Genomic DNA, 27,535 nt, shown 5'->3' on the forward strand with positions numbered 1-27,535 from the left:
GAGGATGGAGAGGAAGAAATGTTTTGCAGTGAGTAACCTATTAAGAAATGGCAAGATCATGACTGCATTTTAGTAACACTTTCTATGACTCATCCATGATTTTAAGGGGAAATTACCAAGCCAACTCTCAACCCTACCTATAATGTTTATCTAAATTTTACTTTTTCTTACTAATAATCTGATGTCACAGAAAAAGTCTTAAACTATGTACAAAGTAATCACAACATCCACATTTATCTGAAGAAATCTGTTTTGTGTATTGAATATGAAGCACAAGTTGATCAAAGCAGAATTACCTGGTCCAGTAGATGCAGTCTTTTAACATAAGCCTCTTCTGTATGAAGCAGTTCATTGGCAATGTTGAACAGCTTTTGCGGCTCTGTACACTGAAAAAAATATTACAAATGAAGTTATCCAAGAATTAATAGAAACTCTATTTTCATCAAACATTCTATTTCCCAAGACTCACTAATATTAATTCATCCCTGGTGTAGCTATTGAAATGAATTAAGTCATCCCTTGGGAGAAACTACCCCAGCATTTCTAATCAAAGGCTCTGTTTGCTGTTAGTGTATTTTCAAAGTTATTGTCTAAAACCTAATTAACATGTGATGGCTGGCTGTGATAGCACTTCAGTTCTCTATATTTTGCTACAAATGATAGAATACCCAAAACCAGAAAATCTTTAAATTCTGTTTTCAGGCCTTTACAAATATTAGCACACTAATCTGGTGACTAACATGCTAGACACCACTTTACCTGATGTCCATTTTTAAATTCACGAGCTAGGACTACAAACCAGAGTACACTACAGTATATTTCTAATGCCTGGTGTAGTTTTGAATGCATAAGGATGCAGCTTCCACTACCTCCCTTGAGAGGTTCTTCCACTTGCTATTAGGAAGTTCTCTCTGATATTCAGGCTAAATTCACCTTGTCTTATTTTCATCCCATTATTCCTAGTGCTATTCCTTCTACCAAACTATTTTCCCCCAGTTCTGGTTTTTACATAATTCAATCACTTGACATTGACTATAACGTCCCCACTTCAGTCTTAGTTTAGCCTTAGATGTATATAAATTCAGTCCTTTCAGAACTTAAAGTTCATTGAGTCAGCATGTTGCAGACTGAAATACATTTATCCTCTTGACAAATTCTTTAACATCCATCAACAATTTGTAGTATCCAAGATTTTCAGGGCCGCCCGGGGGAGGGGGGCGGTGCAAGTGGGGCAAGTTGCCCCCGGGCCCCGCAGGGGCCCTGCGAGCCCTGGCCAAGAATCCCTTTCCCTTTACTCAGCTGGCGGCAGTCCGGGATTTCGGCGGCATTTCGGCGGCGGGAGGCCCTTCAGTCGCTCCAGGTCTTCGGCGGTGGGTCCTTCAGTGCTGTCGAAGATGCGGAGCAAGTGCAGGACCCGCCACCGCCACCGCAGACTCGGAGCGCCGCCCGGTGAGTACAAGCGCCGCTTTGCCCCAGGCCCCCTGAATCCTCTGGGCAGCCCTGAAGATTTTAAATGCAAACTATATGCTTATGATCAAACAAATATCTCCTCTCTCTCTAGTGGTCCCATTAGAAAATATACAGGTTTTTAAATTGGCAGACGATTACCCTGTAAAGATAGGGAAACGTGAGAAGTTTCTGTACTAGCATCAATATTTAGTATTAAAATGATTAAACTTTTAATAATCTGGAAAAATGGATGAGCAGAAAAAGGGCAAAATATGTACAGATAAATTATTTAGGTTAGTCAAGGTTAGAAGACTGAGAAACTCCAGAGACCTCAATGATTGGGCAATGGCACAGAGATGAGAAATTCAAGGGAATCTAACATATTTTGAAGGAAAATTCTGAACTGCTTATACAAAGTGCTGGATTCTAAATTAATTGTATCCACTGAAGGGAAAAACATGGATTTCACTGTGGGCAACTCAAGGAAAACATCTGCTCAATGTGCAGTGGTGATCAAAAAAGCAAAATAATGGGGTGATTACAAATGAGAGATAAAATAATACTGAAAATATTAGAATGTCATTAATATAAATGGATGGTATAGCCTTACAGAAAATACTTCATCCACTTCTGATCATCCCATCCCCAAAACACATAAAAAACAGAAGGGACCAGAGACAAGTGACAAAAAATAATTAAAAGTATGAAAAGATTTCCGTTAGAGGAGATATGGAAAAGACTGGACTGTTTAGAGAGGAGATAAATAATAGGGGACATGATAGGGGTACTTCTTGCATAGAGAAGGTAAATCAAGTGTTCCTATTAATCCCTGTTTATAATCAAAACCAGGGAACATTCAGTGAAACTTAAAGCCAACAAATTTAAATTAATAAAAGGAAAACACTTAAATTTATCCTGTGGAACTCACTGTCGCAAAATAGAATTGAGATCAAGAACTTAGCAGAATTCAGAAATTAGATATTTATATGGATAAATGAGAACTCTACAGTTACATTAGCTAGGATAAAACATACATGATTCAGAACTTAAGTCAACCACTAACTGATAGAGGATAGGAATCCATTTCCCGGATTGTTCTATAAAGATGTTTCTTTCATCTTACTCTGACGCAATTCCTCAGCTTGCTGTGGGCAATGGGATAATTTATGATATAGCTGTCCTGTGAAATAAGCTCTTATTCCAACCCTCCCAATATTAAAATCATAGTGTGTAAAGTAAACTGAAATAATGTATCATTTTAAACGTATTGCATTGTGTCCTACCTGACTCTACACAGAATAAGTACTGATCTATGTGCCTACTATTTATAGTAAATGATGGGACACCACTGCTTTCATAACCTTTGAATTTGCAAAGGGGAAATAAAAAAACATATTACTTTATACCAAGGTATCTCTCTGGTCGTTCAAGTTGTTAGGAATGGATGGATCTCTTCATGAGGAGAAAGTTAGTTACTTGCCAATTTTGCTGAAAATGAAGGAGTTTCTAAGTGAAAGGCATGAAGTTTAACCTGCTTTAACTTGACCACCATGCCAGCCGCTAAAGCTATCTTTTCAGTTGTTTGAATTCAGAACTTGAAAAGAATTCATTTCGACCAAATACATTACTTTTCAAAAGTAAAGCTTTATATAGCACACAGTTACTTTTAACGTCCTGGGCCTCACCATCTGTAACTCAGTTTACATTTCTGAAAAACGTGTTGACATCTGTTTAAATACCAAACAATGGCTAAAGATAATTTTAGCTCAAACTGGACCTAATACTTTAAAGTGATATTACTCTACAGCAGCAACTGCTGGTGGTGGCAGAGATATGGGCATTTAAGTTGTAGTAAGATGAGGCCCTGAAACAAACTCTTGTGTCAGAGGCCCAGTCTGAGGCCTGAAGCCTGAACCAAAGTACTTCCAGGCATTGCTAAGCAAAAGCTGGGCTGTGAGCCAGAGGCAGGCCTCACTCACAGAAGTTGGCGAGAAGAGGATTGTTAGAAGCAGGTGCATTCACATATAAGTGTTAATAAGAGGAACTTGTGCCAAGATGGCACCTGGACAGCCCGATACAAGGACACTCCATAGACATAACAAGGAACAGGCAGGTGCATCTTAAAGACAGGGTCAAAAGGACAGCATGATGGATAGATCTGTTTGTCTGAAACAACATGATTAAAGGGGGAGACAGCACCCTAATGAGCCAAGGGGCTGTACCTCAATACGTCAGTAGGGATGAGTAATCTGTCCTGTAACTTTATAAAACTAGGTCCCGGAGTGCGCATCTTTGTCTGGCCTACGGGGCAGTGGAGTGTCCCGCCACTGACTGAGCTGTGTCCATTGCCAGGGGGCACATATTCGTAGTATGTCCTTTAGAGTCTATAGGAAACTATTACTGTGCTTCGTTTGACAATAAACCTGGCTCGGGTTCCTTCCTACCTTACTAGAATCTGTGGTCATTGGGGGTTCTCTTGGGGTTTGCTGTGTCAGCTATCTGCGCGGGGCAGCACACAGAGGGAACACGCACGCAGCCGACTGTTATCATCATCGAACAAGAGCAGAACACCACACCGGTAGCTACTGACAACATAAGTGCCTGTATTTTTCAATCATTTCCCTTTATAGTCACCTTGCATGTTTTAAATGAATGCTTGGTTGGTAATTTTCTCACTGGCATAACCTTTAACAAAGTGAATTAATTGTTATAGCCAGGCCTACTCTTGCAGCCTTCTGTAGTTTGAATACCAAGATTGAGCCATACTTAACTCTGCGATTAGTATTCTTGGAGTAAAGTACTGATCAACGTGAGTAAGGTTACAGAATCTGGCCCTAAAGATACTAGGGCAAAAAAAGCATGAAACTTCCAGGTTCTACATTTTATAAAGGTAAAATTAACACAAAGCAAACTGCCATATGGATGAAGACATTATAGGCTAACTTTTGCTCGGTTTACTCATGTATGTAAATAATCCAACTGAAGTCAGTAAGCCTCTTTATCTGAGTAAAGCAAGCAGGTTTTAACCCAATATGAGTTAGACAACAAATGTTGGTGAAAAAGAGTGAGTCAGAAAACACATGCTTGGGAGGCAGCATGTGTAATGATTAGAACACAGGTCTGTGGATCAGGAAACCTAGGTTCTCTTCCAAACCATACCACTGATTTGCTATACACTGTGGCAGAGCTCCTTCTCCACTTCGGTGGGCTCTGTGCTTCCTCTTAGCAGCGGGCTGGGGGAGTCCTGGAGTCCTCTCCCTGGGAATTTCCCACACCCCTGGGTTTACTGACCCCACATTGTCTGGGCAGGGGTTCCTCCTGGGCTCCCTGACAGGAGAGAGGGAGGGGAGCCTTTTAGTCTCTGGTAACTCCTCTGGTGTAGTGGCAGCAGGCCAGGCGCCCAGTTCAGTCTCTCCCCTCTGGCAGAGTCTCTTCTCCCCAAACCTGTGGGGCCTGGAAGGGCTGTACGCCCTGTTGGGCAGGGTTTCCCCTGCTCTTCACCTCTGTACCTGTGAGGTCTGTCTCCAGCGTTTGTCAGTGTCTGCACCGTCCGGCTCTCCAGCAGCACGCCTGCTCCCCACAGCTCCTTTTGCGTGCACCTATCTGACTGGAGGGGAGGCTTTTAACAGGTTTTGGCAGGCCCTTGATTGGCCCCAGCTGTCCTAATTAACCTCGAATAACCCCTGTTCAACTACCAGGGGAAAAGGGACCTGCTTATCCTGGGGCTAATATACCTGCCTTCTATTGGCTAGATTGGCACATGGGGGTCTCCACCCTTTGGACCTCCCGGCGCGTACTTCAGGAGGTTGAAGCCGCCTTACTGACCACTTCTCGGGTCGACCTCGAGCGGGTCCTGCAAGAGGGCGCTCCCCGCGCACCCCTCACCCCAGGCCCTCCGGACCTTTCCATTCGGCCCCTGCCCCATGAGCCCGCCCAGCCCCCTCCACCTCCTACCACAAGCCAGCTGTGTGCTCTGCAGCCGGTTTGTTTCCGAACCGCGCCGAGAGAACAACTGTATACGCTCGTGCTCCACACGCTTCATTTCCCACCCTCGCGTCCCACCCGGACACCAAGTGGCGGGACCTAGTACCAGCTGTGGAGGGTGGGGAACCCCGGTGGGCCAGCTTGTATTCTACCCTAGTTTTGCGGCCCGCCGGGGACGTCGGCTGGCAGCTCTGTCATGGAGTCGTGAGCATGGGCGCGTACCTGGCGCAGTTCACTCCCAACCCTGAAGCCTGTCCTTTCTGTGGTGTGAGGGAGACCCTGGCGCACATGTATCTTCATGGGAAAGTCACTTAATCTCTCATTGCCTACATATAAAATGTAGAAAGTGATGTTTGCCCATTCTGGAAAGTGCTTTGAGATCTTCTGGATGGAAAGAGCTGTATAAGTGCCACTACTGCGGTGTGGAACGAAATCACTAGCTGATTATAATGTAATCATCCAGCCATATCTTTGAGTTCAGCATTATGTGAAAAATATTAAGGCTCTAAGGCTTAACCAAGCATAAACTCAGCACTGAAACAAACTTTTACTCTTGGGAGTAATGGCCAGACAGATTATTTTATTTATTTAGCATAAATGACTAAAGATACCTGTAAACTTAAACTCCAGACTATGTATAAATAAATTCTTGATAATGTACAATGGGCACCAATGAAGTTAGCTTTACTAATAAGCACATATTGTACAGATAACACGAGTGTAATTTTCAGGAAGTTGTCGAATATGTTCCCCTACTGGCTATACACACGCTCAACTTCTGTTCTTCCTCAAATTCTCGCTGGATGATTAGTCAGTATAACCATGTTGTATATTACAGTTGTTAAAAATATTCTGAAGTAGTTTAAGTATTATGCTGGCTGAATGAACAGAAGGACAAGAAAAAGGGAAGCAGTAGGCATTTATTTTGCAGACACGGGAAGCTTATTACAGCGTGTTGAAAGTAATGATTGCACTATGGTCATTCGTTCCTTTTCAAGCAGTCCAATTACTTCTTCCCAACCACAACGCATACGTGGCCATAGTTATTCTCCAACACTAAAAAATGGGGCAAATTCTACTTTTGCAAAAACACTGGACCAAATGTTCCTAAAGTAGAGGCCCAGGTTCACGCATATGCAGCGGGATCTCTGAAACGGTGTGAGCAGTTATCACAGTCACAAAGGCAACTGGGTAATTACACACACAAAGCCTAGTTGTACAGCTTGCCTGCTGTGAGTGTGCACTGCACTTACTCAGAGTTCAATCAAGTGCCCTGCTATGCACCCACTCAAGAGAGTGAAGTGCTCCCTTATTTCCCGGGATAAGCTATCCACATTGCTCCCACACACACATTAGGAAGAGCAGCCACTGCTACTCCTCCTGCAGAAGTGGGTGGAGTGGGAGAAACAGGAGAGGGTTAGTGGGCATAGCCAAGACTCTGCAAAACCCCACCTTACCTCCAATGCAAGAGACAGTGCAGCTGAGCCAGAGCTGAAAGGGAAGTAAGCTGTACCAACATATGGGAGAGTGCAGATTGCTTCTGCCCTAGACCAAGAGGGAAGCAGGGGAGTGGTGAGTAATTCTTTGCTGCTGGAATGGAGCCAGGAGAGGCTAGACATGGCCCCCACTCCAGGTTAAATCCTGGGAACTGTGGAATGCTGGCCAATCAGCACCTCTCCCTCCCAGCTGGCCAGTGGGTCCCAGAGACTCATGAGGGGAGGGGGGAAGCTACTTGGTGTCCTTCATCGAGTGTCCCCTTTCTCACCGCTGGGACTGTCCCCCTTCAGAGACAGCCCCATCAAGCTCCCCCACCCATAGAGGCAAATGGGGGGCATTCTGCCTCATATGCATATTGTATAGAAGTGGGAGGGGACACAAGAAGAGTTGGGTCAGATGAACAATCACCCATAATTCCACATGGGTTCTCCCCCCTAGAAAGCACACGCACTTGCGGAGATGCTCATTAGAGCAGTGATTATGTTAAGAACATACATCACAGCGAAATAACAGGTCAAATCCAAGCCTTGACTTTAAATCTGGGGGAAATTACTGTTCAAGTGACACATGGCACTAACTCCTCATAGACTATGTAGAGCTGCAGGTTAAGTCAACAGGTATACGCAGCTAGTATCTCCAATTGATTATAAGATGGGTGTGTCTTGAATCTTGCCAAACAGACAGACTAGCCAAATATATCTTATGTGAAAAGTAATCCAAAGTCAAATATGATCATGCTCTTTTTAAAATCACAAAAGTTTCTGGCAAATGATGGTTATGGAAAAACTTCCCACTCAAAAAAAAAAAAAAAAAAAACCATGTTGAAAACAGTAGTGAAAGGTTATCTATTTCCTAGGCTACTAAATCCACTTCCTTGTAGCCTGGATGCCTCGCTATCCCAGGGGTTGCCAATAAATTGATTGTGATCAGATAGCAAATCCATTGTTTCTTAACCACCATTAAGACAAAAAGACTGCGCACTTTAGGGAAAATTAGGTGGATATATCTGTGGCATTTAAATGTCACTGACTCAGGAAACAAAGAGGCAACACTCCATTGCACATAAACCACTAAAGAAATAAATTAAGAAACCTGTTTCAACCTTTAGAATGGTGCGACTTTAAAGATTGAATCAGGAAGCAAACAATGATTTCACATCCTCTTTAAAGCAAAAAAAGTTATTTGGAACACACAGAGATAATCTGACCAATAGTTTGACCCAGAAATCCAGGTCAAGTTTCCCAACAGATAAATTATGCCACAAAATTGGAACTGAAACTCCACTTATATGTAGGCTGTCTAGTTCTTCAACCTTGAGACAGACTGAACTTTTCAATAAACTATATAGACAACAAATATGCAGAGTTCTATTCAGATACTTGTCACAGCCAGCAGCAGAATACTGGACTTGATGGAGCAACGAGATTCAATATGGCCAATTCTCTTGAATAAACCCATTTTGTTGCACCCATAATCCAGGATGATATAGGAGCCAACCTCCACACACAGTTACAGCCTATACTTCTGCACTCCCAAGAGGAGGAGGAGGATGGTGGTGGTCGGGGACTCCCTCCTCAGGGGGACTGAGTCATCTATCTGCCGCCCCGACCGGGAAAACCGAGAGGTCTGCTGCTTGCCAGGAGCTAGGATACACGATGTGACGGAGAGACTGCCGAGACTCATCAAGCCCTCGGATCGCTCCCCCTTCCTGCTTCTCCACGTGGGCACCAATGATACTGCCAAGAATGACCTTGAGCGGATCACTGCAGACTACGTGGCTCTGGGAAGAAGGATAAAGGAGTTTGAGGCGCAAGTGGTGTTCTCGTCCATCCTCCCTGTGCAAGGAAAAGGCCTGGGTAGAGACCGACGAATCGTGGAAGTCAACGAATGGCTACGCAGGTGGTGTCGGAGAGAAGGCTTTGGATTCTTCGACCATGGGATGGTGTTCCAAGAAGGAGGAGTGCTGGGCAGGGACGGGCTCCACCTAACGAAGAGAGGGAAGAGCATCTTCGCCAGCAGGCTGGCTAACCTAGTGAGGAGGGCTTTAAACTAGGTTCACCGGGGGAAGGAGACCAAAGCCCTGAGGTAAGTGGGGAAATGGGATCCTGGGAGGAAGCACAAGCAGGAGAGCGCAAGAGGGGAGGACTCCTGTCTCATACTGAGAAAGAGGGACGATCAATGAGTTATCTTAAGTGCCTACACACAAATGCAAGAAGCCTGGGAAACAAGCAGGGAGAACTGGAAGTCCTGGCACAGTCAGGGAACTATGATGCGATTGGAATAACAGAGACTTGGTGGGATAACTCACATGACTGGAGTACTATCATGGATGGATATAAACTGTTCAGGAAGGACAAGCAGGGCAGAAAAGGTGGGGGAGTTGCGTTGTATGTAAGAGAGAAGTATGACTGCTCAGAGCTCCGGTATGAAACTGCAGAAAAACCTGAGTGTCTCTGGATAAAGTTGAGAAGTGTGAGCAACAAGGGTGATGTCGTGGTCGGAGTCTGCTATAGACCACCAGACCAGGGGGATGAGGTGGACGAGGCTTTCTTCTGGCAACTAGCAGAAGTTGCTAGATCGCAGGCCCTGGTTCTCATGGGAGACTTTAATCACCCTGATATCTGCTGGGAGAGCAATACAGCGGTGCACAGACAATCCAGGAAGTTTTTGGAAAGTGTAGGGGACAATTTCCTGGTGCAAGTGCTGGAGGAACCAACTGGGGCAGAGCTTTTCTTGACCTGCTGCTCACAAACAGGGAAGAATTAGTAGGGGAAGCAAAAGTGGATGGGAACCTGGGAGGCAGTGACCATGAGATGGTCGAGTTCAGGATCCTGACACAAGGAAGAAAGGAGAGCAGCAGAATACGGACCCTGGACTTCAGAAAAGCAGACTTTGACTCCCTCAGGGAACAGATGGGCAGGATCCCCTGGGAGAATAACATGAAGGGTAAAGGGGTCCAGGAGAGCTGGCTGTATTTTAAATAATCCTTATTGCGGTTGCAGGAACAAACCATCCCGATGTGTAGAAAGAATAGTAAATATGGCAGGCGACCAGCTTGGCTAAACAGTGAAATCCTTGCTGATCTTAAACGCAAAAAAGAAGCTTACAAGAAGTGGAAGATTGGACAAATGACCAGGGAGGAGTATAAAAATATTGCTCAGGCATGCAGGAGTGAAATCAGGAAGGCCAAATCACACTTGGAGTTGCAGCTAGCAAGAGATGTTAAGAGTAACAAGAAGGGTTTCTTCAGGTATGTTAGCAACAAGAAGAAAGTCAAGGAAAGTGTGGGACCAGTCTGAGGCCAGTCAGCCTCACCTCAGTCCCTGGAAAAATCATGGAGCAGGTCCTCAAGGAATCAATTATGAAACACTTAGAGGAGAGGAAAGTGATCAGGAACAGTCAGCATGGATTCACCAAGGGGAAGTCGTGCCTGACTAACCTAATTGCCTTCTATGATGAGATAACTGGCTCTGTGGATGAGGGGAAAGCAGTGGATGTGTTATTCCTTCACTTTAGCAAAGCTTTTGATACGGTCTCCCACAGTATTCTTGCTGCCAAGTTAAAGAAGTATGGGCTGGATGAATGGACTGTAAGGTGGATAGAAAGCTGGCTAGATCGTCGGGCTCAACGGGTAGTAATCAATGGCTCCATGTCTAGTTGGCAGCCGGTTTCAAGCGGAGTGCCCCAAGGGTCGGTCCTGGGGCCGGTTTTGTTTAATATCTTTATTAATGATCTGGAGGATGGAGTGGACTGCACTCTCAGCAAGTTTGCCGATGACACTAAACTAGGAGGCGTGGTAGATACGCTAGAGGGTAGGGATCGGATACAGAGGGACCTAGACAAATTAGAGGATTGGGCCAAAAGAAACCTGATGAGGTTCAACAAGGACAAGTGCAGAGTCCTGCACTTAGGACGGAAGAATCCCATGCACAGCTACAGACTAGGGACCGAATGGCTAGGTAGCAGTTCTGCAGAAAAGGACCTAGGGGTCACAGTGGACGAGAAGCTGGATATGAGTCAACAGTGTGCTCTTGTTGCCAAGAAGGCTAACGGCATTTTGGGCTGTATAAGTAGGGGCATTGCCAGCAGATCGAGGGACATGATCGTTCCCCTTTATTCGACATTGGTGAGGCCTCATCTGGAGTACTGTGTCCAGTTTTGGGCCCCACACTACAAGAAGGATGTGGAAAAATTGGAAAGAGTCCAGCGGAGGGCAACAAAAATGATTAGGGGTCTGGAGTGCAAGACTTATGAGGAGAGGCTGAGGGAACTGGGATTGTTTAGTCTCCAGAAGAGAAGAATGAGGGGGGATTTGATAGCAGCCTACAACTACCTGAAGGGGGGTTCCAAAGAGGATGGAACTCGGCTGTTCTCAATGGTGGCAGATGACAGAACAAGGAGCAATTGTCTCAAGTTGCAGTGTGGGAGGTCTAGGTTGGATATTAGGAAACACTATTTCACTAGGAGGGTGGTGAAGCACTGGAATGCGTTACCTAGGGAGGTGGTGGAGTCTCCTTCCTTGGAGGTTTTTAAGGCCCGGCTTGACAAAGCCCTGGCTGGGATGATTTAGTTGGGAATTGGTCCTGCTTTGAGCAGGGGGTTGGACTAGATGACCTCCTGAGGTCCCTTCCAACCCTGATATTCTGTGATTCTATGATCTCTCCTCCCCAAGAGGTATTATTGGCCCTAGGTGGTGTTGGGAATAGAAAATAGCAAGAGAACAGGAAGATCTTTCTTTGAGATTGAGGCGTGGTTTTTTGGCCTCTTTGTAAGAAATAATCTATTGTATAGAAGATACATAGCCACAGCAGGACCTATATCTAAGGTAATACAGTACAGCGTGGGGGGCATATAAGTATCTGAGTACCTCAAATCTTTAATGTATTTATCCTCATAATGCCCTTGTGAGGAAGGGAGATATTATTATCTCCATTTTACAGATACAGAACTGTGGCAGAGAGATGCAAAGTGATGACAAAGGTCACACAGGACATCAGTCACAGAGCAGGGAATTGAACATGGGTCTCCCAAGTTCCTGGTTTGCACCCTAACCTCTGGATCAGCCTTCCTCTCTAATCTTACAATATATTCCTTGTGATGTCCTCCACAGTTTAAGCCATTGTGAGCACATCACGTCCATGGTCAAGCCCAACCACCTTGTCAAGTTCTGATGGCTGTTTATGGTCTTGATTCTAATTTTCAATGAAATAAACAGATCAATCCCCAACTACATTATAGACCTAATTACGATCTATGAACTACCAAGACAGTTGTGTGCCCTGAGACAGTGCAGATCACACAGCCCAGGATGAAGTACATGAGAGCTAGGGACAATGAGGGGATCCAGCTATGGAATGAACTTCCAGAGGAATTTAGATGACTCTAGAGCCTGAGTATCTTTAGGAAACATTGCAAAACCTTCCTAGCTGACGACATATTTCCACCACTGTAACGACGAAGTGGGTGAGGTAATATCTTGTATTAGACCAACTTCTGTTGGTGAAGGAGACAAGCTTGTGTCTCATATTCTAGGAACAACACAGCAACAAAAACACTGCAAATACCATAGTAATAACACAACATCGACACCCCTTTCTATCCAAAGACACCCTCCAACAAAAACTGAAAAACAAATCAATGAAAAAACAAAAAACCTGAAATCACTACACCAGAGTTTTCACCCACAAGAGGAGATAAGCTAGAGACTCCATGGAGTCCCCTATAGGCTTTGCTATTGCTATCGTTTTTATGTGAAAGGCACTCAAATAGTACAGTGATAGACAACGGGGAGGGGGGGGGCAGGAGGAGGGGAGTTTCTCTACTTATTTTTCCTTTTACTGCAAACATTTAAATAAAAAAAGACATGAAAAAATGTTCTCACTTTCAGAAGTATTACTCAGTCCATGCCAAGCAGTAGCTCCACCAAAAATCCTGACATTAACAGTCTATAGAACATGATAGTGGCTCCAATCCCACTTTCATTTCATTCCCTCTCTTGTAAGTATATCAAGGCTAACATGTCTCAGTTTTTGCGCTGCTGACGTTTTCTGAGACATTATCAAAACTGATAAGCTCCCCTTGTCCGTTTTCATTTTGACAAAAGACAGATAAAAATCCTAATTACTTAAAAATAATTGTGTGCTGATAGTGAGATGTGTTAGACTCCAAAGGGAAGCTACATGACATAGAATATTTAAAACTAGTCTAAAGAGAACAATACAAGCGTCACAGTAGGGAATAGTACTTCACCAGCAAAGGTTTATTGATTCAAAAGGGGTGGGGGGGGGGGTTTGGGGGGGGGGGAGAAAGTACAGTGGGGGGAGGGAAAGATCAGCGATTATTCATGAGCTCCACTTAACTTGGTGGACTGGGAATCATCAAGTCATTATTAAACCAACCCGCAGCTGTAATTACTATGCACCCTGTTCTGTCTACAAGATACAAAGCTTTCCAGAGACATGGATGTTACTACAGTTACTAGTTACCCCTGCTGAGTGGCTGCAAAGACTGGGGCACTTGTATGGGTGTGAGAGTGTGTGTAGAGAAAAAGCAGGAAGAAACAGGTCCAACCCCTGGCAGGATTTTTTTCCCTAAAAAGTCCTTTTCAGACAGAGAGGATGCACTCTCTCTGCCCCCAATCTCAAAAGCTGATGGTGATTGATGTTTCCTCGTTCCCTTATAACTGTGCAGGAGCTTTTTAATCTCAAGGCCCTACCTTTCTCCAGATGACAGCTCCAGAATGAGCAGTAATGGAACAGTCAATTGAGACAGGACAGCCTAGGAAACCTTCCCAGCTCTCCTCCCCACAAGGGTGTCAGGTAAGGCAATGAGCATGCTCTGGGCTTTCCCCAGTTCATTCCATAGCACCCAACAACCGTAACAGTCAAAGTGAGCAGAATCAAGGAGGCGGAAGGGAGGACAATGTGGCAATGTAATATGGAAATCCTGGTGATAAGGATAATTCCTTCCCCTCAAAAGTTTCTCATTTAAATTGCAAAGTTAAGTCTCTATTTACAGATTCCCTAACCTACTCAAAGCACCAAGCTAAGTAACAATTAGCTTTACTTCAAATACATGGTTTATGTTATTTAAAACTCACAATTAAAACTTTACATATATATTTAATTACATAAATGATCTAAGAGGAGCAAGGTGTATTATTATAAATGCTGCACCCTGGAACTCAAATATCTTATAAAATGTTGGTGTGTCAGTAAAGCACATCTTTAAAATGAACCAAATCCATCCCATTACAATTACACAAGGGATAAATCTGGTTTGGGCCTGCATTCCTTACAAAAACAAATCTTCCTGGGAGTCCACTTTGACTTGAATACATACGGTAGGACTGAGACTGGGTTATTTATTAGCTTTGTAACATTTTACATCTGGTGAGCCTTCAGTCCACAATAGAAACAGTAAATGCATAGATCTCCCTTTTCTGTTTGGCAACCTGAGGTTCAACTAGCTGAATTTAATCTTCAAAGAAACTTTAAATTGGAAAACAAAATGTGTTGGTGACTGCAGGGCTAGTGAGAAAAGTGCCTGATTCACATCTCCTGGTTTTGTGGGGATTTTGCAAAAGTGACACACATCCACTGGGAGATGGACTGAACAATCATTTCTATCACCAGGATTTCCATATTACATTGCCACATTGTCCTCCCTTCCGCCTCCTTGATTCTGCTCACTTTGACTGTTACGGTTCAACAGACCTGCAGTCCACTGGTTCAAGTCAAATTGGTAGTAACAGAAAGTTGTTACAATCTGAGTGCTGTTCAGTGGTCTTTGGTTTTGTGGGGATTTTGCAAAAGTGACCAGTTGTGGTACAGCTGTGGTACAGGTGGGCCGTGGAGTTGTTATAGCATGTTGGGGAAGGGGGGGGGTGTCTCAGAAAGAAGAAGATTGAGAAACCCTGGTATAGAGCCTGAGGAAGCATGGGAAGGCTGGGCGTGGAGGAGAGAGACTGTGCAAAAGCCAGTTGAGAAGCTGGGGATCTAATGAGAGCTTCAGGAACCACAGGTGAAATTCTATGGGGAATTTGAGCTACGGATGGGTCACTTGGGCTGGGGGAGTTTGTCATACTTCCAGGGAACCAATCTGACTCCCTTGGCACACCACAAAGTCTGCAGAATCCTGGCTGGCCATTTGCTGTTGACTTACTTCAAAAGTATGCCTTTATCTGCCTCATAATTGGTCCTGTGCACTAAATCTCCTGTGGAGTTTCTAGATCAAACTTTTTCTGAGATAAACGATGACTAAAAAAGACTTATTCGTGTTTTCTAAATTACACAGATTTTTTTTTCTAAGTCTCAATCTCAAAAATGGCGGGCCTGAATTGCTATACACTAGGCCAAAAGACCGTGCAAGATCAAATAAGAACAATTGTCTGGGTATGGGAAGGGCCTGGAAATTTCTCCATGTAAAAGCCAGGGCCGGCGTTAAGGGGTGGGAAGCAGGGCAATTGCCTAGGGCCCCACGCCACAAGGGGCCCCACGAAGCTAAGTTGCTCAGGCTACGGCTTCAGCCCTGGGTGCTGGAGCTCAGGGCCCAGGGCTGCAGTCCTAAGCGGCGGGGCTTCAGCTTTCTGCCCTGAGCCCTAGCGAGTCTAACGCCGGCCGTGCTTGGCTGACCCCCTGAAACCTGCTCGTGGCCCCTCAGGGGGCCCCGGACCCCGGGTTGAAAACCACTGCCCCCCATTCCTCTTCCCAGCTTTGCCACAGTGCAGCTCTTCTGAAGTCCCCAAGACTTGCTCTAAATCCTGATCAGAACCTGGGCCTCATGAAGATTTTATAAAGTCTGCATGGACTAGTGTGAACTTTTTATAAATCTTACAGAAGCCCACAGTACTGGCAGACTTGAATGCAGACTTTATAAATGAATGGTTCCTGAAGACCTACTAAAAACTGCAACCAGTTTTATGAGGTTTAGAAGGCCTGCTTGGAAGCAAGCTAGGAAAATGAGTAGAAATCGAGGCCTGGGGGAGCCAGAGAGGAAAGGGGAGCTCACTTCTATAGGTCAGGGGACCCACACACTTGAAGAACTTCACTATGTCCCTTTCTCTGAATTCTCTCCCAGCAGTTTCTGATGAATCCTGCACCACTCCGTTTCAAAGGGCTTTCCCTCTAGCCCTCACTCAGAGTCCTCTGCAGATTTCCTTTGGCCTTAAGCAGATCCTGCAGCCTTCCTGGGTGCCCAGATAGCCCCCTGATTCAGCTTCTCAAGCCCCCATACCCTGATTCCTGCACGACTCCATTTTTACCTTCCTGCAGATGTTTAAGTCCACAGCACCTACATCAGACCATAGCAGGTCCACAGTAGCCCTGGACCTGATATAGACTTTATAAAGTCTTCATTGTCCAGTGCAGATGGTATAAAATCTGTGTCAGGTTCATGGTTCTCATGGTCTCTGCAGTTTTTGTGAACTACAGAAAATGCACAGGGAGGCAAATCCAAATACTGTATATCTCCTCTGCTGCGTTACCCTCATTGACCACTGGTGTAGTTCTGTCAAAAGAGCAATCAGGTTTTTCCAAGTAGCTGTAGTTTATCAAACCCACATTAGTTATTGCTCAGGGTTCCGCTATCTGCCAGACAGTGATTCTTTTCTCTCAGTATTTGTTCTGAAATTGGAGCATTGCTGTGCTGCGTATACTCTTGAATGGTTGCTGGTCTCCAGCTCAGGGTTGGTGGACTTATACAGTTGGTGAAGCCATCTTTTAGACAATTACATTTTAGTGTCAGTTGGTTAAGCCTATAATGCACTTTGGGATCCCCCATATGAAAAATTCTAGCTGCATAAATATAAACTATTACAATTACGCGGGAAAGTTTTGTTTGACATTAGAATGGACTGTGTATTCATTCATCACGCTGCTTGGAAAATGTAAACAACCTTCACTTTGAGAAGCAGCATTTGCCAGAATAAACTTTCAAGTTTTGCCATAATGTCAGCTATTTCTCTGAAGTTAATGGTCTCAGTGACACCAAAATCAATGTTTTTGTCCTTCCTTCTGACATGACTCATACTAGTAACACTGAACTAATAACTAGAACACTGTGTTTGATGCATGTGGATTTACAAATATTATTAACAAGTTCTGAGCCCATCACCACAAGATTCACTTGGGTTGCTACATTTGCCTTTGGAAGTGGAGGCCTGTAAATGTTCCTGGATCCAGGGATCTGATTCTCCTCTCACTCACACTGGTATTACAGCTTTGTCTTCAAGTAAATTGCTCCCAATTTACATTAGGGTACTTTGGAGGAGAATCAGGCCTTATATTCTTGCTATATAACAATGATTTTATAATAAAGTCTACACAATGAGCCAGACTTGCTAATATAAGATGGTGTAAGTTGGTCAAGGAAACAGGCGCAACAGCATTTTATCTTTTGCTGGAAAAATTTCCAACCAATTCTACTACTACGTTTGGTAAATACTAGGGCTGCCAATTAATCACAGTTAACTCACACGATTAACTAAAAGAAATTAATTGCGATTAAAAAATTTAACCACGATTAATCTCAGTTTTAATTGCACTGTTAAACAATAGAATACCAATTGAAATGTATTAAATATTTTGGATGTTTTTCTACATTTTCAAATATATTGATTTTAATTACAACACAGAATACAAAGTGTACAGTGCTCACTTGATATTATTTTTATTACAGATATTTGCACTGTAAAAGTGATAAACCAAAGAAATAGTATTTTTCAATTCACCTCATACAAGTACTGTAGTGCAATCTTTTTATCGTGAAAGCACAACTTACAAATGTAGATTTTTTTTTGTTACATAACTGCACTCAAAAACAAAACAATGTAAAACTTTAGAGCCTACAAGTCCACTCAGTCCAATTTCTTGTTCAGTCAATCACTAAAAGAAACAAGTTTGTTTACATTTACAGGAGATAATGCTGCCCGCTTCTTATTTACAATGTCACCTGAAAGTGAGAACAGACATTCACATGGCAGTTTTGTAGCCAGAATTGCAAGGTATTTACGTGCCGGATATGCTAAACATTTCTATGCCCCTTCATGCTTTTGCCCCCAATCCAGAAGACATGCTTCCATGCTGATGATGCTTGTTAAAAAAATAATGTGTTAATTAAACTTGTGACCGAACTCCTTGGGGGAGAATTGTATGTCTCCTGCTCTGTGTTCTACCCGCATTCTGCCATATATTTCATGTTATAGCAGTCTCGGTTGATGACCCAGAATGTTGTTTGTTTTAAGAACACTTTTACTGCAAATTTGACAAAACACAAAGAAGGTACCAATCTAAAGATAGTTACAGCACTCGACCCAAGGTTTAAGAATCTGAAATGCCTTCCAAAATCTGAGAGGGACGGAGTTTGGAGCATGTTCTCAGAACTCTTAAAAGAACAACACTCCAATGCAGAAACTACAGAATCCGAACCACCAAAAAAGAAAATCAACCTTCTGCTGGTGGCATCTGACTCAGATGATGAAAATGAACATGCATCTGTCTGCACTGCTTTGGATCGTTATTAAGCAGAACCCATCATCAGCATGGACGCATGTCCTCTGGAATGATGTTTGAAGCATGAAGGGACATATGAATCTTTTGCACATCTGGCACGTAAATATCTTGCAATGCCGGCTACAACACTGCCATGTGAATGCCTCTTCTCACTTTCAGGTGACATTGTAAACAAGAAGCAGGCAGCACTATCTCCTGCAAATGTAAACACACTTGTTTGTCTGAGCCAGGGGTCCCCAACGCGGTGCCCGTGGGTGCCACGGCGCCTGCTGGGGCATCCATGTGCGCCCGCCTACTGGCCGCCGGACAAGCAGCCGCCGAAATGCTGCCAAGAAGTGCTACCGCCGAAAAGCCGCCGAATTTCGGCGGCATTTCAGCGTTGCCGCCTCTTGATGACGCTGCTTCACGGCAGCATTTTGGCGGCGACGCCTCTTGACGTTGCCACTTCACGAATTTTGGCGGCATTTTGGCGGCGACACCTCTTGACGTTGCTGCTTCACGGCGGCATTTCGGCGGCTGCTTGTCTGGCTGCCATGGTCCTCGGCGGCTAGTCGTCTGGAGCTCGCCCCACGGAAAAGGTTGGGGACCACTGGTCTGAGCGATTGGCTGAAGAAGAAGTAAGTCTGAGTGGCCTTGTAGGCTCTAAAGTTTTACATTGTTTTATTTTTGAATGCAGTTACTTTTTGTACATAATTCTACATTTGTAAGTTCAACTTTCATGATAAACAGACTGCACTAAAGTACTTGTATTAAGTGAATTGAAAAATACTATTTCTTTTATTTTTACAGTGCAAATATTTATAATAAAAAATAAATATAAAGTAAGCACTGTACACTTTGTACTCTATGTTGTCATTGAAATCAATATATTTGAAAATGTGGAAAACATCCACAAATATTTGTATAAATGGTATTCTATTATTGTTTAACAGCGCGATTAATTGCCGTTAATTTTTTTAATTGCGCAATTAAGCACAATTAAATTTTTCATCGCGTGACAGCCCTAGTAAATACAGTTAATTACACATTCCTTTAATATAAAATTACAGACTGCTGTGTATATTGTTGCAGCTGTGAGCTACAGTACTCTGTATTCCAGGATATTGTCTTCTAGGTGCAAAGAACTGCTTGAACAGTGAACAAGTATTGCTCCTTGCTTCTCATAAGTTACGTAATACTGCTCTGGGACTGGACCCTTTGCACACCGTATTCAAATCTATTACTGACTTGAAACAATGTAATTTACAGAGACCTCAGCCTTAATAAGAAACTTTTCCACCCACAATATATAAAAGAGAAAAAGGCATAAGCGCCTTTATAAAAAATACAACAAAGGCTTCAAATGACATGCAAGTACTTCCATAAGGCTATGATTTCAAATATGAATATGTGAGGCCCCGATCCTGCCTGGAGCTCCACACATGGTAGACTCCTGCACCCAGGGATCCAACAGCTGAAGCTAGACAAATTCAAACCAGAACTAAGGTGCACTTTTTTAGCTTTGAGTGCAATTGGAACAACTTACCAACAGATGTGGTGGATTCTCCATCACTTGAAGTCAAGTGATAATCAAGACTGGAGGTCTTTCTAAAAGAGATATTCTAACTCTGTGTATAATCTGTGGTATACACTGCAACAGACTACATGATCATAATGGTCCTTCTGGCTTTAAATTCCGTGAATATGGATGCAACGGTGTCTCCCCAGCACAAGGCCAGTTGCAGAATCAGGATTTAAGGTTTGAAAGCGATGAACAAATAAGTATCTTACCTTGTTTACATCTAAATCTTCTAACTTTGGCACTTCTGCTGTCTCTTGTTCCTCGCTACTTCCCTCATCTAGGTCACTGTCTTCATCCTGGGTTGAGTCTCTCTTCTGCTCTACAGGTGAAGACTTGTTACCCTTGCTGTCAGTTTCCATCTCTGTTGGATTCCCAGAGGCAGTGGACTTCTTCTGGTCTGTGCCTTCTTCGTTTGGGAAAGTCTCTCCCGCCACACTACAAGAAGGGCTGTCAATTCCACTGTCTCTGTTGGGAATTTTACCATTACCATTCAGCTCTGAGGTTGAGTCCTTACTTTCCAGCTCTCCAGAGGGCTCTTTGCTCACATTCACACCAGTACAGTCCTCATAGCTTTTGTTTTCCCCGATGCTTAGCTCTTTAATTTTCATTATGTCTGGATTAGACAGTTCTGCACTGCACAGGACGTCTGGCTCATTTTCATCTGGCTCACTTTTTTTATTTGTAGAACTGCCACAGGAAGCTACCACTTCACAGTCACTTGAGCTTGGCTGTTTGGAAGAGTCCAATCCAGATTCCATCTTAAAAGTTAAATTTAATTGGTTTCTTTGAAGAACGTGGGTAGGTTGCCTACAAATGAAGAGGAAGCACCTTGATCATTTGAATTGGCGGCTGGGATTTTCCAAGGTGTTTAAGGGAGTTAGGAGCCCAGATTCCATTTATTTGCAATGGCAGCGGGGCCCTAACTCCCTTAAGAACCTTTGAAAATTCCAGTCAGAATGACGGAAACAAATACTCATTCAAAAGTTGCACACACAGCCATGTCACTTGCTATCCCTTTAAAAATTCCTCCTGTCCTACAGGGAGGAAGTGTCTTTTCCCCTCCCTTAAAGACAGGAACTCATTGCTCTTCAATGGATTATCCCGTCAGGGCAGGGGATCTCCTTACAAGAGAGATGAAATTTTAAAGGGATAGCAATGCAGTATTTTCCTATATCAAAGCATGACTTTCAAAATTCATGTGACCAGTTTAAATATCATAACTAGTGGAAAAAACTTTTTTTTTTTTTTTTTTAAACTCCACACCCTGTCCTGCAGGCTTGGCCTTTAATGGGAATTTCCTCTGAATAGGGTTTGCAAGTTCAGCCAATTTTACAGTAAAACTGACCAACCAAATTCAACAAATGCAGTTTCTGTAGAAACTAGCTTGTACATTAGCCTGATCTATAATATGCTGTGATCTGCTGTGATCTGTTTTCCTTCCCCATGAACTGTAAACTGTTTGCCTGACATTTATGGAATGTTATAAAGTTTTTAATCAATAAAATCAGAAGTCTCATTCATTGTAACTACAATAATCAAGATCTTGTAATAGCTAAACAATTCCGACCCAAACTTTGCCTACTAAAAGCAGACATTGGGTTATTTTTAGGCACAACTCTTCACTGATTTTAGTGGAGACTCCTATTTGGAGATTGATGGCATGATATAGACCAATACGTTTTTTGGCAACATTGTTTTTTGTATAAAGTCCCCATATGTACACTGTTAAGTTTAGAGTTTATGATTAGACAAATTGCTCTATATGAATTTGTACACAATAGTTATAATAAATATTTCTTGATTTTTTTCCTCCCATTGAGACGAAGTTTCAAACCGAATGCAAAAAATGACACAGGTAGAAATAGACAAATATAAATATTTACCTAATACTTTCAAACTTTTCAATGAGGATGTTGACTCCTGATGATGTCTGTGTTTCTTCCTCTTCAGGCACTAAGCTTCTTGATGACTTGGGATCAGCTGGTAAAGGCCGAGAAGGTGCTGGAGGAATTCTTTCCTGCCCAGGTTTGAGATGGACAGGTTTAGGAGGTACTAATAAAATTAAGAGGAAAAAGAGAGGATAAAGTTCTGGCTTCTTTATAACAACAAAGACAACAGATCCTCACTCTGAAGAAAGAGCGAGAAGCACCCATTGTTTTACTGCTGTTTATTAATTACATCAGAACCACTGCCGTCACAAGATATTTTCACACAAAAACACTTTGATATGTTCTAAAGAAATAGACTAGCTACTCTTTTGCATTTCTACAGTTTTGTCAGATCTGTCAAAGCACTGAGTAGCTGACAGAACATCACCGCTTCCTTGTTGCCAAACAGGATGCACAACGCACACACCAAGACTTAGTTGTGCAAGCACTCTCTTCATCTCCACCATAGTGCTCAATTTCCCGTATGGTGACTTTTCAAAACTTAGAATTCTTATTGCTCTAATACACTTAACTAGATACCGTAAGAAAAATATGGATTTGGACAGCTCATTCATTCTACTGGAAGCACTGCAAGAAAATGTAAAAAACTGTATTTCCTTCTCCCTCCCCCAGCTTCTCTGTGGTATATTCTTCACAAATTTCCTTCCTCTTTTGGTACCGCATTGAACAAGATACTGTATAAATAAGTGCTTACTTTAAACATGTCTCCAATCTGTTGAAAAAGAAAGTCAACGTTGTACCTTAGCCTCTTAATTAGTCCTTTGCAGTCCCTTCTAATTAATGTAATTTAGCAAAACATATGCAGTCAGTTCTTCATTTTTTTGCAGAGTAAATGGTTTTATAAATACGTAAGCAGTAACCCATGGCAACAGTTTCACATGCTTTTACTATTTTATGCAGTGAAAGCAACTTCACATAAGTGGACCTTAAACTAGAAGCTAAGAAAAACTGACAGTGAAATTAATCCAGAAGTGTGCATTTCTTTGAGCAGTGCTGCCAAATATTCACTCAGCTCTAAATTGTCTAATAGGAAATATACTAAAAGTTCAATACACAAGTGTTTTCCTAAATAACTTTTCAAGAACAGCAGCTGAATTCAAGTTTTTCATGTTAGCCAGAGCAGTTATGTTACAATGGTCCATATGGAACATGTTTGCATAATGCGCTTAATGTTGTAAAATCTCTTTAATTATCAACAGTTCTGAATGACTGATTTTAGGGCTTTGTTTTCTTTTTTAAATTATATGGTAACAAATGTAGAGTGCCAATTCCTGAGGTCTTTACTCAGGCAAAGCTCTGGATGAGAGTTTCAGACGCTAGAGCTGAATGAGCCTAAATGTCCTTTCTTCTTGGAGCAGATCTTTAGCTGCTGTCAGTTGTCACAGCTCCACTGAAGTTGATGACTAAGGATGATTTAATGTGTTTGAGTACAACATGCAGGAGGATTTATAACCATTTAAACTGCACAGCTTGTTTGACCAATACTAGTTAAACACAAAGTACATCTTGTGAAGGATTTGGTCTTTACTGTACATTTAGAGCGGTAGGATTAAACTCCTGGATTGGCCTAGTGTCCAAGGCCACCTTGAATTCCCTATCAAAAATAAGAGGGTTGCTATTGGTTTTTTTTCTAGAAAACCATAAGTGCACAGGAGGAGTGGGGTGATGTAATATAAAGGAAATGTTCTTGCATGTGAAAGGGTGGCTGTGACGCTGGCAGACCAGGTGCCAGCTCTGGCCAAGGCTGTTGGCATCAGCTCACCACTGACAAATTCATAGCTGGAAGCCAGACCAGCTTGCCTATATATTAATATTGTTCAAGATAGGTGTTAGACTGGTAAGAATGTGTTTAGATTCTATAAAATGTTTGTAAATTGCTGCATGCATTAATCCAGGGGTTCTCAAACTGGGGGTCAAAAGGTTATTATCTGGGGGGTCACAAGGCCTCCTCTTACTTTGTGGGAGAGAGAACAGAGGAGCGTGAAACTACATCTTCAGTTCAGCCAATTCTGAACAAACTTGGATTGATTTAGCAATCCGATTTCCACTAATGATATTGGTGGTTGCACATTTAAATCTCCTCAGACTTAGCTGAAGATCGATCACTGTAGGCTTTGTTAAGTAACCTTCAAACAGAACATTTTATACAGTGAGGAAATGTGGATACACACGTGTGCAAAAGAACATGCAGACCTTTTCCCAGGGAAACCAAACCAGCAATGGAAATTTGGAATGATCTAGAGGCTTCATTTGGTTCTTACAGAAGAAGAGTAGATCTGAGTCCAGGAGGGGAAGCAGATGCAAGTCACAGATCATTACTCCAAAGAGTAATGACTCCATGGCTGCATGCACACAGATATGTTTGTCAGCTAATGCACACATGTGGCAATAGGGCTAGAAAACCAGACCTCTACAACTTAAGCTAAAGGATAACCAGAATTAGGTGTAGTAATATTTTTAAAGTATTGTAGGAATTATGAAGTTAACAATTGAACCTCTCCTGAGATTCCCACTGGGTGACTATCAGGAGTGGTGGGACTGTCAGGAAATGGAGATTGATTTGCAGAAGGTGGCTACTTGGCAACAGCTACTTTTGAAAATCTTCGCTTACATTCTTATTTTTCCTATTTGAATATATTTCATCTACTTTTGGGGACTAGTGTCAAATTGGTTTGCAACAGGAGTGTAGGGAGTACTAGCAAGAGAAACTATTCAAACTTATGTCTTCCTTTATGTGTGTCCGTTTTATCTTAATAACTTTTTATTACTCAGGGTGTTAAACTGAATCTCAGCAAGACAGAAAGAGAGTTACTCCTTTTAGTCTAAATTCCTTGCTCTATATGGGGGAGAGAGGGAAGGCTTGGATATATCATTTCAGGAATGTTGATATTTGACTAATGGAGATGAGGCTGACCAATGTTAATGCAATTTGGGGCACTTTTAAACATGATCTGAATCAAATGGAGCAAGCTGATGAAGATACAGATAATGGGCCAGATCAGCTATTATAAATAGGTGCAGTTCCACTAATTCCAGAGCAGTTTCACTGATATACACCAGCTGATGATCTAGTTTTAGCTATTCCTATTTATCATAATACCTTATAAGCATTATTAATAATGTTAATGGACTGTTCAATAATGAAATCTGAAAGAGAAAGAACTCTAGATGAAAACTAAGTGTGTGTGTATACACACACACACACAGAACATCACCTACAGGGAGGGAAGTATTGAATAGTATACCAATATTACACTTTAAGACTGTCCTTTCAGTTTCAAAAGTGTCAACAGTTTTTCTTTATGGATACCAATTGTTAAAGGCAAGGCAGAAAGTTGCTTTTTCTACAGGCATTCAGGACGATAACATAGGAGTCTCATTTTGTACAGTATATTTAAATATTTTTGATAGTGACCAAAATGGTTGTTTCCTGTTGTCACATAATGATGATACCTACCTACTTATGCGACTGCTTTTTATAAGCTTTGTTTAAATCAAGACCTTTGGGATATTCTCACCTGCACTTGTCAAAAAACAAAAAGGCCTTTCAAATTACTTTCAGATAAATGAAGCATGTATCTTAGTTGAGAAGACAAACCTCTAGTACGCACAGTATTCTAAGCAATTTCTAAAGAGCTAGTAAGAAAAACAATAATTGGTACTACAAAGAGACTAACACTTCACTGTACAGACTGCAACATGTGGAAATAATTTCTCCCCATACAAGGGACTGGGCCTTAGTCTCCTCAAGCAGTTAGCACTTCCATGCATATAGGGAAAAAACAGCCTGGGGATTTTAAATGCTCAAACTCTGCACTTCTGGGGCCCACTCCTCAGCTGGTGTCAATCAGAGTAGCTACACTGGCTTCGACAGAACTACATGCATTTACACCAGCTGAGGAGCTGGCTCGTTGTGTCTTGTATCATCCTGTGTCTGGAAGTAAGGTGGAGGCGCTTGTTTCACTGTGATTATTCTTGAATTGATGGGGTTGCACAGTTATTACATCTAATAATGGTATGCTTGGCTGTACACATTGGTTTGGTTACTGTTTCCTTTTTAAAAAATAAATTCGTAATTTTTCAGGCATTTCTTTTTGCTAGGTGTAGTGCAGCTGTTTTCAATACAACACAAAGGAGTTCTAGATTTGAGTGCTAAGCTGTTCTTATAATAAAAATGAATAAAGAATTTAAACAGTATTTTTAAGTAAATCCTAATCTTTACTGTTACATGTGATATGCACACTGAAAATGTATAAGGTCACATTTTTGAAAAGTTAATTAATCTATGTCATTCGTGAGTCCATTTTTTCCCCCAAAGCTTTTTCAACTGAATTTTTAACACTGGAAAAATGAAAACGAAGTCATGCTAATTGTACTTTCCCTGTATCCAATGAGACAACAGCTCTAATTTTCAAATTAAAACAATCTTTTTTAAAACATTATACCTGCAGCACAATAGAAAATTGTATGAATATTGGAGGAACAAAACCACTTGCCTTGGGGTTTCTGCAGAAGATGTGTTTTGGCCAATGGAGATTTGGTTTTGGGCTTCCTTCCAGTTTGATGGATACATTGTACAGGGCCGATGTGCTGCAACTCGCCACATGCTTCCAATGTCGGATTTGAGTCAATATGACATTTGATTTGAAAAGGAGCACAAGGGCAACCTGGAAAAAGAAATGGGTCAATGTTTATTTCCTCTTTTTTTCCCCTTGAAAAGCAGTTTGTCCTGGCTCTGGTAGCTTAGCTTGTATCAGTTATCTGAAGGAAAGAAAAGTCATTAACTTAGAAGTTATCACTTCAGAAACATCCACTTTTTTGACAGTCACTTTAAACTGGATGGTTGAAAGAGGTCATGAACCTCGGTATTCATTTCTCCAAACAACTAGTAATTTCTTCACTAAAAAGCTAAATAGATCGAACAGTGAATGATTATGGGAGTATGTATATATAAAATCCTTTTCGATAGGCTTCCTCTAAGTAGAGATACAGGTGCACAGGCACTGCATTCTACTTGGTAAATCAGCATCTAGATTCAAGAATGGATGAATCACAAATGCCTGTGATAGACCAGACAGATGATAAACATGCCTCAATCCTTTGCAAGAATTAGATTAATAATTTAAATGACATAATATTGCTGTTTATTATTTGTTAAATGCCAATAAATTCAAGACATCGTACAAACACGGTCTTCCCCAGAGGGCTGATAGTCTGAAAGACAGATGAGACATGATGCATTGACAAGTCCAGAGAAGGGAATGACTAAGATGTTTTGTTTCTTTTAAAAAAATTATTATTGATTCATTTCCTAAGGGGTTTGGAGAAATAAAACAACCCACCCAATTTAATATATTGGGGGTAGGTTTGTTTGCTTTTTGTTTTGGCTTTCACTGATACGGTCTCAACAGGTACCAAAGAAAGTTGATACAGTATGTGGTTGTGATGTCATCAAAAATGGCCCAACCAGCCAATCAGAATGTGCTTTTGGACAATCAGTGTACATTGTCCCAGTCTAATACTAATTCTGATTAAAACTGCTGCAGATAAACACATTGGGCCAAGTTCATACCTGATGCATATGC

The 27,535-nt window shown here is 42.2% G+C and overlaps 1 protein-coding gene across 1 annotated transcript in view; it reads right to left on the reverse strand.

Annotated features, from left to right (window-relative positions):
* The window catches only part of FGD3 (FYVE, RhoGEF and PH domain containing 3), a 94,538-nt gene extending 74,141 nt beyond the window's left edge, over positions 1-20,397 (reverse strand). Inside the window, exons 1-2 of the mRNA XM_065407622.1 lie at positions 20,211-20,397; positions 297-386 (exon numbers count right to left, since the gene is read on the reverse strand). Of these exons, the coding sequence (XP_065263694.1) occupies positions 297-386; positions 20,211-20,360 (240 nt within the window). The 5' untranslated portion in view covers positions 20,361-20,397. The remainder of the gene's footprint in view (positions 1-296; positions 387-20,210) is intronic.
* Positions 20,398-27,535: the final 7,138 nt, after the last annotated feature.

This window comes from Emys orbicularis, chromosome 7, assembly GCF_028017835.1.
Source record: "Emys orbicularis isolate rEmyOrb1 chromosome 7, rEmyOrb1.hap1, whole genome shotgun sequence".
Lineage (NCBI taxonomy): Eukaryota > Metazoa > Chordata > Testudines > Emydidae > Emys > Emys orbicularis.